The sequence below is a fragment of the Platalea leucorodia genome, assembly GCF_965183815.1.
Source record: "Platalea leucorodia genome assembly, chromosome: 3".
Lineage (NCBI taxonomy): Eukaryota > Metazoa > Chordata > Aves > Pelecaniformes > Threskiornithidae > Platalea > Platalea leucorodia.
In genome coordinates, this window is record NC_138825.1 from 21053392 (window position 1) to 21069846 (window position 16455).

At 39.9% G+C, this 16455-nt stretch overlaps 1 protein-coding gene across 4 annotated transcripts in view; it reads left to right on the forward strand.

The window, feature by feature from the left end:
* The first annotated feature begins 380 nt into the window (after positions 1 to 380).
* The window catches only part of TMEM63A (transmembrane protein 63A), a 55741-nt gene continuing 39666 nt past the window's right edge, over positions 381 to 16455 (forward strand). For all 4 annotated transcript variants that reach the window (XR_014227746.1, XR_014227747.1, XR_014227748.1 and 1 more), the window contains exons 1-12: positions 381 to 450; positions 2583 to 2779; positions 5063 to 5142; positions 6650 to 6713; positions 8145 to 8182; positions 9361 to 9503; positions 12051 to 12102; positions 13437 to 13545; positions 13939 to 14009; positions 14476 to 14556; positions 15153 to 15276; positions 15638 to 15771. Coding sequence is in view for 1 of the 4 variants with exons in the window: in XM_082307619.1 (XP_082163745.1) it covers positions 2594 to 2779; positions 5063 to 5142; positions 6650 to 6713; positions 8145 to 8182; positions 9361 to 9503; positions 12051 to 12102; positions 13437 to 13545; positions 13939 to 14009; positions 14476 to 14556; positions 15153 to 15276; positions 15638 to 15771 (1082 nt within the window). In the remaining 3 variants the exon portion in view is untranslated. The remainder of the gene's footprint in view (positions 451 to 2582; positions 2780 to 5062; positions 5143 to 6649; positions 6714 to 8144; positions 8183 to 9360; positions 9504 to 12050; positions 12103 to 13436; positions 13546 to 13938; positions 14010 to 14475; positions 14557 to 15152; positions 15277 to 15637; positions 15772 to 16455) is intronic.

Here is a 16455-nt window from a genome sequence, read left to right on the forward strand (position 1 = left end):
CTCCCGACCACCGCGTCATATCGGCGGCAGACGGAAAGGGGCAGCAGGGCAAGAGCAACGACAGCGACTTTCCCCCGGGTATTTTACTACGGGGTCCCTTCCCCGAGGGAAGCACTTCAGGGTCTGGAAAAGAAGGCTAGAGCGGCGAGGGGCAGCGGTACCCCCACGGAGAGAGCCAGCCGCCCTTGGGGCTGCGCTGCCCTGTGAGGGCGGGAGGGAAAGAGGCGGGAAACTGAGGGCCGCCGCCCCGGCCTCCAACCGCCGGGCTCGGCTCGGCCGGGCTCGGCACGGCCCGGCCCGGCGGCGGGGCTCGGCCCGGGCACGCATGCGCGGCTCCCGGGACTTGTTGCTGTGGCTTCTAACTCTGGGGCCGGGCCGGTGCTTCGCGCCGCGCCCCGTGTGGTGACGGGACGAGAGGGGAGGGGAGAAGCCGCGGCCGCCCCGGTGCAGGTAAGGGAGGGCGGGAGCGGCGCTGGCGGCGGCGGCAGCAGCAGCAGCAGCAGTAGCCCTGGTCGGCGGCGCCATGTGGGGACGGGACGGGACGGGACGGGACGGGCAGGGGCGGTGTGAGGCGGCCTCGGGGCAGGTCCGGCCGCGGTGAGCCCTGAGGGGCGGCCGCCGGGGCGCGGGTTGTGCTGCCGGCTGGGACCGGGCTGCCCGCGGGGGCCGGGGCCGGCCGCCCCCCCCTCCCCTCCGCCCGGCCCTCCTGAGGAAACAGCTGTTTCCTCTGGGCCTCCGCCCCGCTCTCCCGTCCGCCGCCGCAGCGGGACCCCGGCCCCCCGCGGGCTCGGGGCGGGGAGCGGGCGGCCGGGGCAGCCCTGTGAAGGGGGGGGGGCGAACCCCTCCACGTCCTCCTCGCCCAGAGGAGGCTGCCTCCCTTGGCGAGTTACGAGCCCTGGGGTTTTCCGGTGCGCCGCCGGGGGGAAAGCGGCCCTGCCAGCCCCCCTCACGCCCCCGGCAGGGCCGGGGACACCGTCGGGGGCCCGGGCAGAACGGGGGAAGCGGTTTCTCGTTTCCAGAGCCCGCAGCGGCGCTCGCGTTGCCGGGGAGGTGGCGCAGCGCCGGTCCTCGCAGCCCGGTTTGGCCGCTGCTCCACCCCTGGGAGGTCTTGCCGGTCTCTCTGCCTTCCTGACGGCTGGCTTATTTAAAAATAATGGCTTTCAAGAACTGGAAACTGTGTCTGGTAAGATCCAGTGTGTTACTTAGGATTTAGCATGCCGTCTCTGCAGTTGTTGCGGTGAAGGTTTCCGAAGTATGTTCAAAAACACTTTCTCTTCTGTCAGCACTAAATTTCAATCCTTAGAAAGCAAGGACAGTTCCACAGCACAAATTTTGTGTTTTTTTTTTTTTTTTCTTCCTGTGATGAAACACGTCACTTAGGACAAAATTTCTTCCCCACCGCGTTGCACAGTCCAACACTTAGTAAATACTTTTTTTGAGAGGAGTATTCTCCATGCTGTGTTTCTGCTGTTTAAAGGGAGAACTTGTAGTTATTCCTATTCTTGTTTTGGTTTTGTGTTTAGCATCCAGAATAGTGCTGTCATCAGAGACATGTGCAGTCCTCTTGCAGAGGCATGATATCCCCAAAGTAGTGTCCCCGGACCTGTGTGATGAGGACCTACAATATTTGCTTTCAAAGGATAGAGTTTTTGGGGTATGCTTTCATTATGAATTTATCAGTCAGAAGTCAGAATTTATCTGCATGAAGCATGCTTTTGTCCCAAGAACGTGGGAACCATCAAGTTAATAAGATCCACGAAAATAAATGTTTGAAGTGGAAAGCCCCAAAATAAGTGAGCAATTGCCTGCACTGATAAAGAGACCTTTGTATCAATAGGCAAGTCTTGTAGAGTCTTGTATGTTACTACATTATCTGAGCAGGTCCGTTGACTAAAACGAGAGAGATGGCTGTTCTCTTAGAAAATTAGAAATATTCGTTGTTCTTTCTTGTTTGTGATACACTGTAATTACTGTGCTGTTCTTTCAGCTGAATTCTATCAAAAAAGGAAAATAGCACAATATTCCAAGAACAGAGAGGAGCATGTGTATTTGTGTAGGTGTTCTTTTCTGTGGAATTAGGGACGAATTTGTTAATAATCTCAAGATCTTGACATTTGAATACAAAGTTTGCAAGCCGGTATGTTCACACATGGTCATCAACTAGGAGCAAAATCTTCAAACTGCTATTGTTGGAATATCTAATGCCCTGTGTTACTCCTAGAATCAGAATCCAGGCTGGAATAAGTAGTTTAATGTTATAGGTTAGAAGACAGAGAAGTTTGTTTTGTGTGGGTCTTCCGCAGTCTTCCTCGAATGTCTGTAGAGGACATGGTTGGTTAGATGTCTGGAATTCTTGCTTGTGCACTGCTACTAACTGAGCCTGTCAGTTATTGCAAAATATTTTACAGGGAAAGATTGTCAAATATGACTTCACTTCCAAAGCAGTTTCCTGGTTGAATCTTCCTGTACTTTTTGTACTTGTAATGTTAGTACATGTCATAAATACCAGGCAGGCTTTTCGCATGGTTGTTTCACTTTATCTTTTTTTTTTTTTTTTTTTTTTTTTTTTTTTTTTTTTTTAGGGAAAGACAAAATGAACCCTTTCTTTTTTCTGGGTTTTGGACATTCTCATCTAGTCTACTTCTGGAATAGAAGCATACCTTTCAACTCAACAAATGAGACATACTGCTACAGCACTGCCCAGGGCAGCACGGTGCTCCAAGGAGTAACTTTTGGTGGAATCCCAACTGTCCTGCTGCTTGATGTAACCTTCTTTTTTGTAAGCCCAGTTTCTATTCCTTATATTGAAAATCCTTGTGGTGTTCTTAGAAGTTTGTTCAGGTTGTTCAGAATTCTCTTATTTATAAGGTGGGGATTTGTTTCTGAGAATCCTCAGGATAAGAAATGTGCTAAGGTGAGCCTGGGAACATCAAAACACTTTTCAAGTGCTGATAAAGGTTCATACATGTGGGATGACAGCGTCACTGTATGTTGGATATGTAGATGTAGAGAGAGTGCAATATCATAGGGTCTGCATGTGGAGTCATGGTGGGCTTTGTAGTGGTAGCTCAAATTTCTATGTTTTGTCTTAACTGCAAGAACTTTTTTTTTCTTACTCTAGGTTTAAGTACTGGCTACCTTTTCAGGAAGGGAACACCATTGCTAACTTGATTGTTTTTCAAAAGGAAATAAAATATGGAAAATCTGTCGTTTCACAGATTTTTTTTTAATTAGATTTCATGAAGCTGTCGAGGAAACAGTGTACTGATCAGCTCAGTCCTGACCAAAGAAGGAATAGGATTAGTTGCTGGTCTGGAGGCTCCAAAACTGGAGCTGATCTGGAGGCCTGAGCCTCCAATAAAACTTATGGTTATTTCCATAAGTTTGGTCTAGGTGGTCTTAAGCCACCAGAAAAAGAGCTGTAGATCTGAAATTGGCCTGATAAGTGAGGTTTCTGATAGTAAAATGAGGGATCACATAGTTCCCAAATTAGAGAAAGCCAGTGTGTAGAAACTTAAAACTACCTGTGTAAGATCTGAGCTGGTAGTTCTGTAGGAACGTAGAGGAAGTTCCTAGAAGTTATGTAGTAGCATTCTTTGCTATTGATTTGGTGTATGCAGCATGCTACCATAAAACCGTTTTCTGAAGATGTATAGTATTTACTGCTCTGTGCGACTGGTGGCACAGCATTTAATAAGATTTAGTTGGAGTGTTTGGGGGGACTTTTTTTTTTTTTTAAAGCTGTGGATGATTTTTAAGATACTGAGTCTCTGCTTTTGAGTTCCTTGCTCTTGAACCCTCCTCTCAAACAGCATTAGGTAGAGAGTTAGAGGCAATGTAGGAGGCTCCTCTCTTCTTCAAGTACCAAGTACTGCAATTTATTTAGCAACTCCTGTATTCCTACATTCATGACATGTTTACTGCAGATCCCTTTAGTAACTGTCACTTGATGGGTTTCTGAATATTATTTCTAGGCTGGTTTCGTAAGAAAGTGAGGTTTATATATTGCATTGTCTTCCCATTTTTGTCTGGCAGTTCCTCCTAATAACCGTAGAATATGTTAGCCAATTTCAACCAAAGTTGTCAAAGAGTCTAGAGAACTTTCCTGCTTGCATGAAGTTTAATGGCCCGATGAAGGAGGAAGATCTAAATTAATATTCCCTGTTGGGAGGAAGGCTCTTATAAGAAAATTTTATTCATTATGAAATAGGGAAATTAGCTGTGTAATCTTGACACATAGATTATCTCGACATGTATCCTGGCTGGCCAGTTGGTATTTGCATAGATCGAAATAAGTTACATCACTAGCACCGCTTTCTAGCCAAACAGGTATGGGATGTAGGAGGGGCTAGGAGGTGAGGGCGTATGCTACCTATGCATAGAAAACAGGCCTTGTTACTTCTGCTTCGTTGCTTTGTACAGAGCAACTTATTTCTTTTAAAAAAAAAAAAAAAAAAAAGCATCTATGAAATGCATAATGCATTTTTTTTTCTTGTTTTCTTAACCTCTTTCAAAAAGTGAAAATACAGGGGGGAGAAATAAAAAAATACATTGCAGAGATCAAATATAAGTTTCTGGGGTTTATGAGTTGTAATAAAATATTACATTTACTGAGGATAAAAATAATTCTCATGCTTGAGAAAATAGTTGAGCCTCCTACAGCCTGTTTACATCACTGTTTAAAAATAAAATAAAATTGCAAGTATTCCATCACAGTTCTGGTCATTAAGTAATGAATAATAGTAAAGGTGTATTTATGAAAGTTTTTACTTCCTCTGAAGTACTGCTTGCTACTTTTCCTGTTACAAACCTTTATACACTTGCAGTTCAGAAGCACTTTTGCATGCAGTTCTCCTCCTTTATAAATCAGAATAGGACGGGAGGTGTTCTGGTCCTTTGGGCCCAGACAGGTTGGTTTGTAGCACGGCAACCATTGGATTGGTTAACATATGACGGTTGGTTAGGAGCTAGGACAGCAGTTTTTACAGTTACTATACACTTAAGAATAATTGTTATGAAGTGGAAAAATAAATATTTAAAGATCTTTGTTTTTATTTTCTAGATGTTAATATTACTGTTTTCCATTATAAGAAAGAGATTCTGGGACTATGGCCGTGTTGCTCTGGTGTCAGAAGCTGAAAGGTAAAAAAGATACACAATCAGACTGATTTGTTGAAACCGTTTGGAGAATGTGGAAGTAGGTACAGTAAATAGGGCTTAAATTAAGTGCATTTGTATCAATTAGATATGTTTGTAATCACGTGCACATATTTGTTAAAAATGTCCTCATGCTGCTTTGTGTGAAATACGTCCTACTCACAGAGTTACTCTTTGCGGTTGCAGTAATAAAGTTGTGTGTTTGGCACTGTCCTGAATTTCATTCTACAGTTGTGGGTTAAGGAAGTGGAGGTAAGAAAATAGGCTGCTTGTCTGCTAATATGTAGTATACCTACACGTTGATGTTTGCAGTGTGTTTTTATGACAGAAGGATATTAACTATTTGTTTATCTTGGCTCAAGCCCAGTATCTTTCCAGAGCTCCCTATGCAGCCTGTGCCCTAATGTTTCTGAAGGGTTTAAAAATCAAATAGAAATGTATCATTGCAGGTTTCTGAAATTTTTCACTGATTTTTAATAACACTGCAAATGGGCTTTTATTTATTTATTTTTTAATGTTATTTCTACAGGATGATGTCTTGGGATGTTTAAAAGCTAGCTGTCTATTTATGAAGTGGGTAAACTTTAACAGCGAGCCTCTTCCTGGTACTAGTGGTGTAACTAAGTTGTGGTAAATTCACAACTAAGCAAAAGGAAAGGACTCGAAATGTGGTTTTTAGGTGTAATCCATGTAGCTCAGGCAGCAAGAATGAAGATGCTCTGGTGTAGACTTCCATGTGGGCTGTAGAGGCCTGCATGGGATAAACAGGTCCTTGAGCAGTCAGACACCTAGGAGCCTATGTTATTGTCCCTGCTGGACTGTGACCTGAGCCACCTAGGTCAAAATTATCATAGATACACCTATGAATATGCTCCATTTTAACATTCATTGTCCTGTAATTATGGGCACATCACCATTGCAACATTTCTTTTTAGCAACAAACTAAAACCAGGTACTTTGCTATATTTGAGGGCTACAGAGTCTCTAAATGTTTCTAGCCTTGCTACAGGACTGAATTTGTTCGAGGAGGTGGCCCTGCAAGTAAGGGATTTAATTGTGCAGAGAAATTCTGAGTAGTGGCTGTAAGATGAAGGAAGAGAGGTGGAGGGAAAAGAGGTGATGTTTTGTAATGAGGAATATCTGAACAGGAAGCTACCTTGCAAATCTGATCCTTGCTAGGCTTGCAGACCTGTGTTGCATTCTTTTATGTCACTGTGGTTTAATATCCCAATAAAACATTGTTTTCTTTCTAGTTCAGTTAAATGCTCTCACATCAGGAGTTCATGTGTCCTCCCTTTTCAACATGAGACACGGCAGAAGTTTCTATAATTAAGCTATGCTACAAGATGAAAACCATAGCTTTCATAAGTGAAAAAGTGTTTTTTTACTACTTCCCTTAGTTACTTCAGAATAGTTAAAGTTGAAATAATTCTGTGGGATTCTATCATCTGTTATTAAAGATACTTTAAAAGCATCATTTAATGTATTTTAGTGAATCAAGATATAACCGATTGTCAACATCTTCATCACTACCTGAAGATCTTGAATATGATAGGGTAAGTATTCTAGAGTTTTGATTTTTTTTTTTTTTTTTTAATGTAAACTATCTAATGGAATCTGTTGTAATTTGCCATCCCACCTAGCCCAATGAACCAGTCATTAAACTGGAAGACCATCTATATGCAAAAATTAGTAACGCATTGTGTTTTTATAGAACCACACATAATCTCTCTCCATTTCCTGACAAACTATTGCCATATCACAAACCAGTATCTTGTGTTGTTGTTTTAAGTGACTATTTTTTAATTAGGAGGGGGACTATATGTTAAAGTTTCAAAGGGGAGGCGGAGAAGAAAAAAACCTACTAAATAGTTTGTGCTTAAGTAACAGTTCAAAAAGTTGCATTATGTTCACATTGCAAATAATACCTGCTTGGTCTTTATAGTACGTTGTCTTCCTCATGAAGATGAGAAAACTGGATGCAAGTGTGAGGCTAGTAATAATGCCGTGTGCTCTTAATATTAAAACTGGTTTGGAGTGGAAGATAATTTTTTGGCCAAATTTTTAATCGGTTCCATCCGGGGTCTCTCTGGAGTCTTTGAATTGACACATCTCTCTCACTTTGTCTTGCAGCTTCAGAATGAACCATGTGAGAGTTGTCCAATGGTGGCAGCCTACATTTTAACATTTTATATATGTGTCAACTTAATATCTAGCTTTGCAACTAAATAATTGTGTGAGCATCAAAAGCATACTGGTGTTTGATCAGGATTGCTCTATTCGTGTAGTTTTCGTCATCTTTTTTAAAACCCTAAAGCAACTTTATCATTGAAACTGTTGAATAAAAATGTGTCTCTCTAGCTCGATACTATTCACCTGAAAGAAGAGGCCTTTCGAGAGACAAGATTTTTTTTTTGGAACCATAGTGGAACATTCAGTGAGGTGTGATCTCTCCTGTACAGTTACATAGGAGGATTTGTAAACCTATACAAGAAGCCTTTCTGTTAATGTAATCACAGCATTGTTTCTAACTACCATTTAACTGATTAACTTGTATTAGACTCTCATGGAACTTATCCTTGAAATTGGAGAGTCTCTGGAAATGGTTTTGGAAAAAATAATCACCTTTTCTGCTCTAAAACAAACCTTTAAAAAAAATTCCTTAGAAGCCTCAATCTTGTCTTCTGTTCATTGGAGATGGGATTTGGACACACTTGTGTAAATTTAAGAAGCCCAAGCAATAAACGTGCAAGTAATAAAAAAACCCCTTAAATACCCTCTGAAGACAGACATATGAAGTACCTTGTAAAACGTATATAGAGTATGAGGTATTTTTCTGTATGTTTCTAAATTATGATTTCCAAGCAACAAACTGCCAGCTTTTTAGCTAAGAGATTGGCTTAATAGAAACACTTCTCTTAATTGTACGGATTAGAGACTATAATTTTTGTATGTTAGCTCCTAAAAACTTCCTTCTTTATTTTCAGGGGTTTTGCTCTTGGATGACAGCTGCTTTTCGGATGCAGTAAGTATATGAAACAGAAATAGTGAGCTGTGGTTTGCTTTGCTCTTTTTTAATTAAAAAAGGGGGTTTGCATTCAAAAATGTGTGTGTGCGTTTGTTTTCCCTAAGTAGATAGAATTAAATACAAATAGTGATACAGGTGCCTCTGGTGGGATGGAAAAAATATGAAAACAAGGTCAGCTTATGGGAATACTTCTTCAGGAAACAATCATCCTTCTACGGGTAGCCCAGGGACTTCCTGATCATGGGACAGTGTGTGAACCTAAGCGAATCCATGGCATTTACATGGATTCTGAGCTAATAACTAGGCTCATGGCTTTTACTCTTCAGAGACTACTGTGTGGGTGTTCCACTGTTTGAAGCCAGTAGGGCCCCGGGCAGGAAACAGGGTTTCCCTGTAAGGATTTCTGTGGAGAACTGGTGGTTTAATAGGGGCTGGGACTGACTAACTAGGAAAAGCCCATCCTGCTGTTTCCCAGAAACTGAGCGTTAGACGTGTGATGTTCGTTCTTTGTACCTTTTGGGGCTCAGTAAATCATGATTTTTAAAAATCAATTTCTAGCTTAGGTACATTGAAACAAGAAAGCGGTGGGGATTGAGCCTATCTTTCTCTATTTTTGCTAGCTCGGTTCCTTCCTTTTCCAAGAACTCCTATTTTAATGATCTGTCCTGCTGACAATGGATAGATGATGAAAGTTCATTCCAAAGCCTATTAATATCTTCTGTTAATTGGGTGTCATAAAAGTAAGGTGATTCTGTTGTCATTTTCCTCATGGGGAGCCTTTATGGAGATGAGTGAACACTGTCACAGTGTGATCTTAAAGTTTGAGAGCTAGGCTTAACACCTTGTGACTGTCATAAAGGAGGAGGTCACAGCAAATGACTTTGTCCTATTTTGGGGTGATAAAAAAGAACTTGGATTTATATTTGCTTTTCAGATTACTTGTTTCTGTCTTAAATTCCTTCACGTTAATTTTTGTATGTTGATACTGCTCAAGAAAAAGACGCTTTTGGAGCTTGAATTTATGCGTGAAAGAACACAATTCTGTTGCAAACAGATAGGGATTGATGGAGGTGTCACTGGGTAGACTGAGAAATTAGCATATGTTCAAAAACCACCCCCCCAAAACCCAATGATATTAAGTAGACTGACCGTGTGCTTTTCTCTCTGTGATGCAGCGATGACGAGATTCATGAGAGATGTGGTGAAGACGCCATACATTACCTTGCCTTCCAGCGTCACATCATCTGTTTGTTGATTGCTGTCAGCATTTTGTCTGTGTGTGTCATATTGCCTGTCAACCTATCGGGTGATCTACTTGGTAAGAATTTTTTTGTACTCTGAGAAGAATTTTGTGTTTTACATCATTGCAAAAGCTTTTAGGATTTTTTTTTTTTATTTTGGTAAATTTTGTAAGGTGTTTTTTGGTTTTCCTAGTTTTTTCCACCTCCTCATCCTCAATCTGATGTGTGTGTCATTTTGTGTGAAATTTGTATGAGTAGAGGGTTCTTTAAACACCTGGCAAAAACTGTTGTCGGAAACAAGGTGGCAGACCACGTGCCAGCATAGACGGCTAAACCTAGAAGGCTCAAGGCAGGATTAACTTGACCTATTCCCTCTTAGCTGGTGTTTATCTAGGCACTCTGTATGATTTTATTGAAGGTGATTGCCAATGGAAACTGTCTTCACAGTTGAGAAATCTTTTTCTAGTGTCCAGTCTGAATCTCTTTTGCTGCAATTTAAGATCACTGTGGAGAACAGATTATTCTTTTCCTCGTTGCAAGATCCTTTTAGCTGCTTGAGGATTATCAATTCCTCTGTGCTTTTTCCTCTTTTTGATAAAGCAGACCAGTTAATTCGATCATTAATGAGAAACATTTTCCGTTTGGCTGATCATAAAATCATCAGCCATCCTCTGAACTTCTTTTTAATCTAGCTAGACTGTGTCCCATTGTTCTCTTCTGTCTTGGTTTGTGGCTCAAAACTGGACAAATCTTCTCACTGAGACTTTGTCAGTGCTGGCTAGACAAAGAATTATTTCATGTTTCTTGCAGTCTAGTCCTGTTTATGTCTGCCAGTGTGATACCTACCTCTTTCCATTATTAACTCACGCTCAACAAACACAGTAAGTATGTCCTCTACTCTGCCATTCAGGTTGCTAATGAGAATACTGGTGGACAGAACTCTGTTACATCCTGTTTAAACATTCTTCCATTTTTGATAATGAGCCCTTATAAGCCCATTTTATACCCGACTTTGTATCATTCTTGTCAAGATCATGTTTACAGAGTTGTTCACTGTTGATCATCTTGGTGAATAGTGATGCAAAAAAACCCAATAATTAATTTTGCTTTCCCAGGAGCTCTCAAGCAGAGTACTTGCTTGTGTTTTGTTTTGTTTGTTCTTATACCACAACAATTTCATCTTACTTTGTGTACTGACCTTGCTGATCTTTGTCCCTAGAATTTATTCTATTCTATTGTCCTTAATAATGTAGCCTAGTTTTTGTTTTCAGCTTACTCCTACCTGTGTTTTAAAAAGCCTTGTGGCTTAGCCCTCGTCTGTAATGGGATACGTCGTACCTGTGCCTTTAGTATTGTTTCTTTGTGGAACTGCCATCTATGACTTTCCTTTTATGAGCTCGCTCTTAGCAATTCTCTGTTTATATTAACATCTGCTTTCTTAAAGACCATTGCTGTTCTTTTTTTCTTCTTTGCATTTCTTTTTTTATTCTTTCAAAGGACCCTTTATCACTTCACAGTTGCTTCTCCTTCCTTGCTTTCCATCTCTGTGTTCTCAGCCAGCATCCTTAGTTTTACGGAATCAAATCCAACACAACGGGTGCCCTAGTTGCTGTCCTTACCTCCTTCGTAAAGTAGAGAGAGAGATGCCGGTGCCTTCAAAGAACTTATAGAATGTAGTTCCCTCTTTTGGTCTAGTTACTACCTGTGTATTTATACCAAAATGGATTTTGTAATACGCATCAATTTATGTGCACCGTCCTTCTCTAACTACAATTTGATAAAAGTTGTAGTATCTTGGATCCCAATAGATGCTCTCTGTTAATTCAAATGGCAGAGTATGGCTGGCCTTCTAAAGCAGGAGAATACAGCTTCTGTTTTCCTGCATTAATTTTCGTGATGCTAGGAAATACAGCTGAAAAACAAATATGAAGTTTTAGTGTCTCTCCCCTTCTTCCTCCCCTTCCACCATATGTTGATTTTGTGCATTTGCAGTTCTTTCTGTTGCGATGACTTAACTTGCAATGTGGTTTAACAGTCTGTGCTAGAAGGTTGTTTAGCTTTCCAGATACATTTAGCTCTTTTTCCTTTGTGAATATGTATTGAATTTTCACTCACTTGCATGATCATTTTTTTTTAAAAATACTCAACAGAGAAAGAATGTCATATAAACTTTCTCATTTTTGACCTTAGTAAGGTTATCAGTACTGTTTTGTCAACACTGAATTAATGCAGTTTAAAAAACTGAGATAAGAAATCAGTGAAGATAGAATAAAAATGTGAAGGAAATATGTTCAAATCCCTAAACAAAGTTGTTAATAGATGCAAAGGGAGATTGGAGGGAGAAAGGGAACTGCTGCAAAGATCTAGTATTCAGATTTTTAAAATAATCTTTCTCTTGATGGGTTGAATGTGATATAATCCTGGGTTTTTTTTTCCAACTTTCAATGCTGGTTTACACTGTATTGCATTTTATTATGATTCTAAATCTTTTTTAACAATGAACATGCTCAGCATTAAAAGGAAGTATATCGACATTTTATAAAAAATAGAATAAAAGCTGACTTTCTGATAGTTTGCATGGGAATGTTGCACCAGTTAATTATGCTACTTGTTTTTGTTCTTAGATAAAGATCCCTATAGTTTTGGAAGAACAACTATAGTAAACTTACAAACTGGGTAAGTAAATCTTGTTTTATGCTTATGGCTGTTTCCTGACGTAGTCTCTAAACACATGAATTGATACTTGCAGCATGGCTTATGGGGTAGGAATTACTTATTCACGCTTCATCAACTGAAACTGGGATACGTTCTACTTCAGGCTATGCAGTCACAGTGCTGATAAGAAATCTGGAGTCTTGGCTTCTACTCTCTCAGCTCTTACTTCTTACACCACATGTTTCTCTTGGCTAATGACTGCACATCTAGCAATACTATTTTCAGAAATTTCCACATTAAAAGAAACTATACTTCAGAACGAAAATAAAGCAGACAGCTTTACTAGAATGTGTAACTCGGATGATTTAAATTCTCTTACATCAGATTTATGTGTGTCCATATCTCTCCCATCCAAGATCACAATTAAAATTACTTCTATGTGTTTTAAAAACAGTCTGTAAAATAGTTGAGATACAAAGCTGTACAGTTTTTCTCTTTTATTACTTGATCAATCCACATCTATCCATGCTACTATGTCCAATAGAGTTTCTGCCAATGCACTTTAGTTGTTTGTTTTTTTTTTTTTTTTTTAACCACGTTATGAATCCTATTAACTAGGACTGCAATCACAGTCTCTGGAAGTATTCAAAAACTATGTGGATGTGGTGCTTAGGGACATGGTTTAGAGCTGGACCAGGCAGTTAGGTTAACGGTTGGACTCGATAATTTCAGAGGTCCTCTTCAACCTTAATGGCTCTATGATTCTAACTAGTGGTGATTTTTTTTTGTTTGGTTGGGGTTTTTTATCTGTAAAATAGGTTCCTGTATTTTAGGTTAATTGTAATTACTAATGCTCTTCGCAAAACTGAAGAACTGTTCACAGAACAGAACTTCTGTAAGCTTTGAGGCAGGAGCTGTCAGAGAAGCAGAATTTACTCCCTGTATTAGGCTGTTTTCAATTTGAGTAAGGATTGTGTTCAAGGAGAGGTCAGTTATGCACTCAGCACAGTAACTAATAAAACCAATAAAAGACACTTTGGCAAATAGTGTGGTGTGTGCTATGGGTCATCTGAACGAGAAGGCGCAAGCCAAATGCTGCCTAAAAATATCCATATCATAGAATATCTGTTTTCTTTGTAGGTCTGTTACCCACAGAATTTTATGATAAGCAAGTAACCCTAATGGCTGTCCAAGGCATCTGCACAGGCGTGACTGACTACCAGAAACTACCTTTTTTTTTCTTGTTTTTCTGTTCAGTGAGAGGTTCTGATCTGCTTAGCATTTTGATGGCTACTTGTATCAGTTGGACAAATAGTTCTTCCTCTTTCTCATATTCATAACATTTTACCCAACAGTAATAATCTTCTTTGGCTGCACACGGTTTTTGCTGTTGTTTACCTGATTCTGACTGTTGGCTTCATGAGACATCACATGAAGTATGTCACATATAAAGAAGAAAACATAGTAAGTTTCTGTATTGGGGTGAAAAATACGACTTGCAAACATGCTGTATGGATAATGCTAAAAAAGCAAATTGCTAAGATGCCTCATGCTTGCTAGAATGTGACATAAGTGTGAAGGAATTCACTGAAAGCAAAGCTTCACTGAGTGAATTGTGAAAATGGATGGAGAGAAGCGGGTTGGGGAGGGACTTGTGAAATGTTGGTGTAACCTGTTACCAATGTAAAAGGTGAACATGGTCCTGTCTTGAATAGATGCAGCTCCCATCAAAATCAAAATTTCCTACCTTTTTTCCCCTCTACAACACAGCTACTTGTGCTGTGTCACCGCCTTATATTCTTGTTTTCTCTTTTGTGATGTGGTTTCTCAAAATCGGAGTTGCTTTTTCTCTTGCAGGTTAAGTGCACGTTGTTTATAGCTGGTCTTCCAAAAAATGCAAAAGAAGAGACAATACAAGACCATTTCACGTAAGTTCCGTGCTTGAGTAGTATCATTAGGAACAGCAGATTTTAAATTTTCCTACTAGTCTTACCTGCCCAAGCAGAAATGGTTTTTGACTTTTGCGCTGTTTAAAATTCATATTATAGTATCTGTCTTCTAAAAGCGTATCTTATTCCTTAGATAGAATTGAGAAAAGATTATGTTTCAATATAGTTAGTTAGCTGATCTTAAAATTAGAGTCTAAGAAAGTGGCTGTGTATCCACACGTTCCATTCATGCTCCCACATGGCCTTTACTTGGGAATAATGTTGCACATCTCATATTAAAGTAACTTTCAGCAACTGTCTCTCTGGAAGTCTCCACTCTATGATACCTCATTCAGAAATGAAACGAGGGATCGAGATGTCAGTTAGACATCAGTGATGCTCTTTCAAACAGTCTCTTCGTTTTACTTCCTGTTCTTATTGTTCTCATCTACTGCTTCCTTTTCAGTGCCGCCTACCCAACCTGCACTGTGCTGGAGGTCCAGCTGTGTTATGATGTAGCCAAGCTTATTCATCTCTTCAAGAAAAGGTACTTGTTTTTGTAATCTACCCAAGTTTAGCATGATTTTATGAATGCTTTGCTAGTCCTTAATCAACATATACCAGGAGTACTAAGCTTGCACATACTAGACATGAATTCTGCTTTTAAAGTTCTGTTCTGGACTTCAGTTAGATCCGATGTGTTTTAATGTGAGTTGTGGGGTTCAGCCCGTTTCTTGTAGATGTGATATGTTTGTGTTACATAAGATAAGCTTTGACTTGCTGATTATGTATGTATGTACGCATTTAATTATTGTCAGGCAGTGCAAAGTGGAAAACCCAACTATTGAACTCTGGGACCCTGCTTCTTTGGCCAGAGGTGCTGGTCACAGGAGAAAAAATTGTTATCATCTTCTGTGTTTTTTTCCTGGAACCTCACTACAAGTGTAGGCTGTATAATGCTATTACAGACTTGAAAATAAATTATACTAAGTAGCCAAAATAAAGTATATGAATATCTTTGGTGACTGATTAATTTCTTATCAGTCCTTGACATAACCTTTTCTCTTGGGGATTGTATTCTTCTTAAGCTTGATGTTGATACTGTTTTCTTGCAAAATGTTATGGATGTATTTTTCTGTCCAGAAAACAGGCAGAAAAAAGCCTGACTTACTATGAACACCTGCATCAGAAGTATGGCAAGCGCGTCCAAATCAACCCTAAGCCATGTGGGCAATTCTGCTGTTGTGAAATGAGAGGATGTGAAAGGGTAAGAGATTGTGTTCATTTTTAGTTATGGCTAGGTAGACTGTTAGAAGAGTAGAGAATAGTTTTTTGTGTGACATCTTGTTGAGCTTCAGAAAATTGTTTATTTGTTTATTGCACATAGCTCATCCTTCATGTTCTTGCACTGCACAGAGAAGGAATTCCCCAAAACTTTTGAAGTGTAATCTTACTGCAAAAACTGAAGTACAAGAAAAACTTCCTGTTTGTTCATCTTCGCATTATGGTGTGATTTGTAATTTGTGGAAGTAGTATAAGAAGAGAGACTATGGTTTGTGTAAGCTTTATTTTAATGTCAATATTAGCCATCTGGTACTTGGATGTAACAGTCATCAATTTCCCAACAGGAGGATGCTGTAGATTATTATACCAAAGTTAAAAATGAACTGATGGAAGAATATTCAAAAGAGGAACAAGCTGTTCATAATAACCCACTGGGAATGGCTTTTGTAACATTTCAAGAGAAATCCATGGCAACCTAGTAAGTTTTGTCTGCTGTCTTGTTCGTTCTCTTTTGACTGTAATAGTGCACCTGATCTCCTCTTTGTGTTGCTTGTTTGCTTATGTTGGTTCTTCTTCCTTTCTTCTGCTTCACCATCCTGTGGATTTGGTCTGCTTTACTTTCCGGTAAGTTTTCCCCTAAGTGTGTATTTAGCTTCTCTGCTTTGAGTGAAGAAAACATCTAAGGGACTAAATGGCTCTGGATATTTATTGGGATAGGGAGCCTTTCTCTTCTGCGTGGGATCCAGTCCATCAGTGTAGGCTGGTAGTAGGCCAGACTAATTGGCTCTTTTAATATGAGTTACTGTCTTCTCCATTTTCTACTGTGCAAATGGTCCAATTACCAAACTATCACAGTGGGTGCAAATTACACTGCTAGTTAGTAATCTCAACAAAGTAGAGTCAGCGACTGACCTGGCCACAGGTAGTAGACACACATTATGTATCTCTCTTACCTCTTATTATAGATATATCTGCAGGCTTAATATCAGAAGTTGTTCAGCGCCTTTTACTCAGTCATTTGTAGCAAAAATGCATGTAGCCTCTCGTTTTCTGTTGGCACTTTGTGAGCATCTGTTACTAACATAAAGTGGGTAAAGGGAAGCAGAATAATATTTGTATTACAAAAATAACATATCGTGCTTTTTTTTAATTCTTCGTAGCC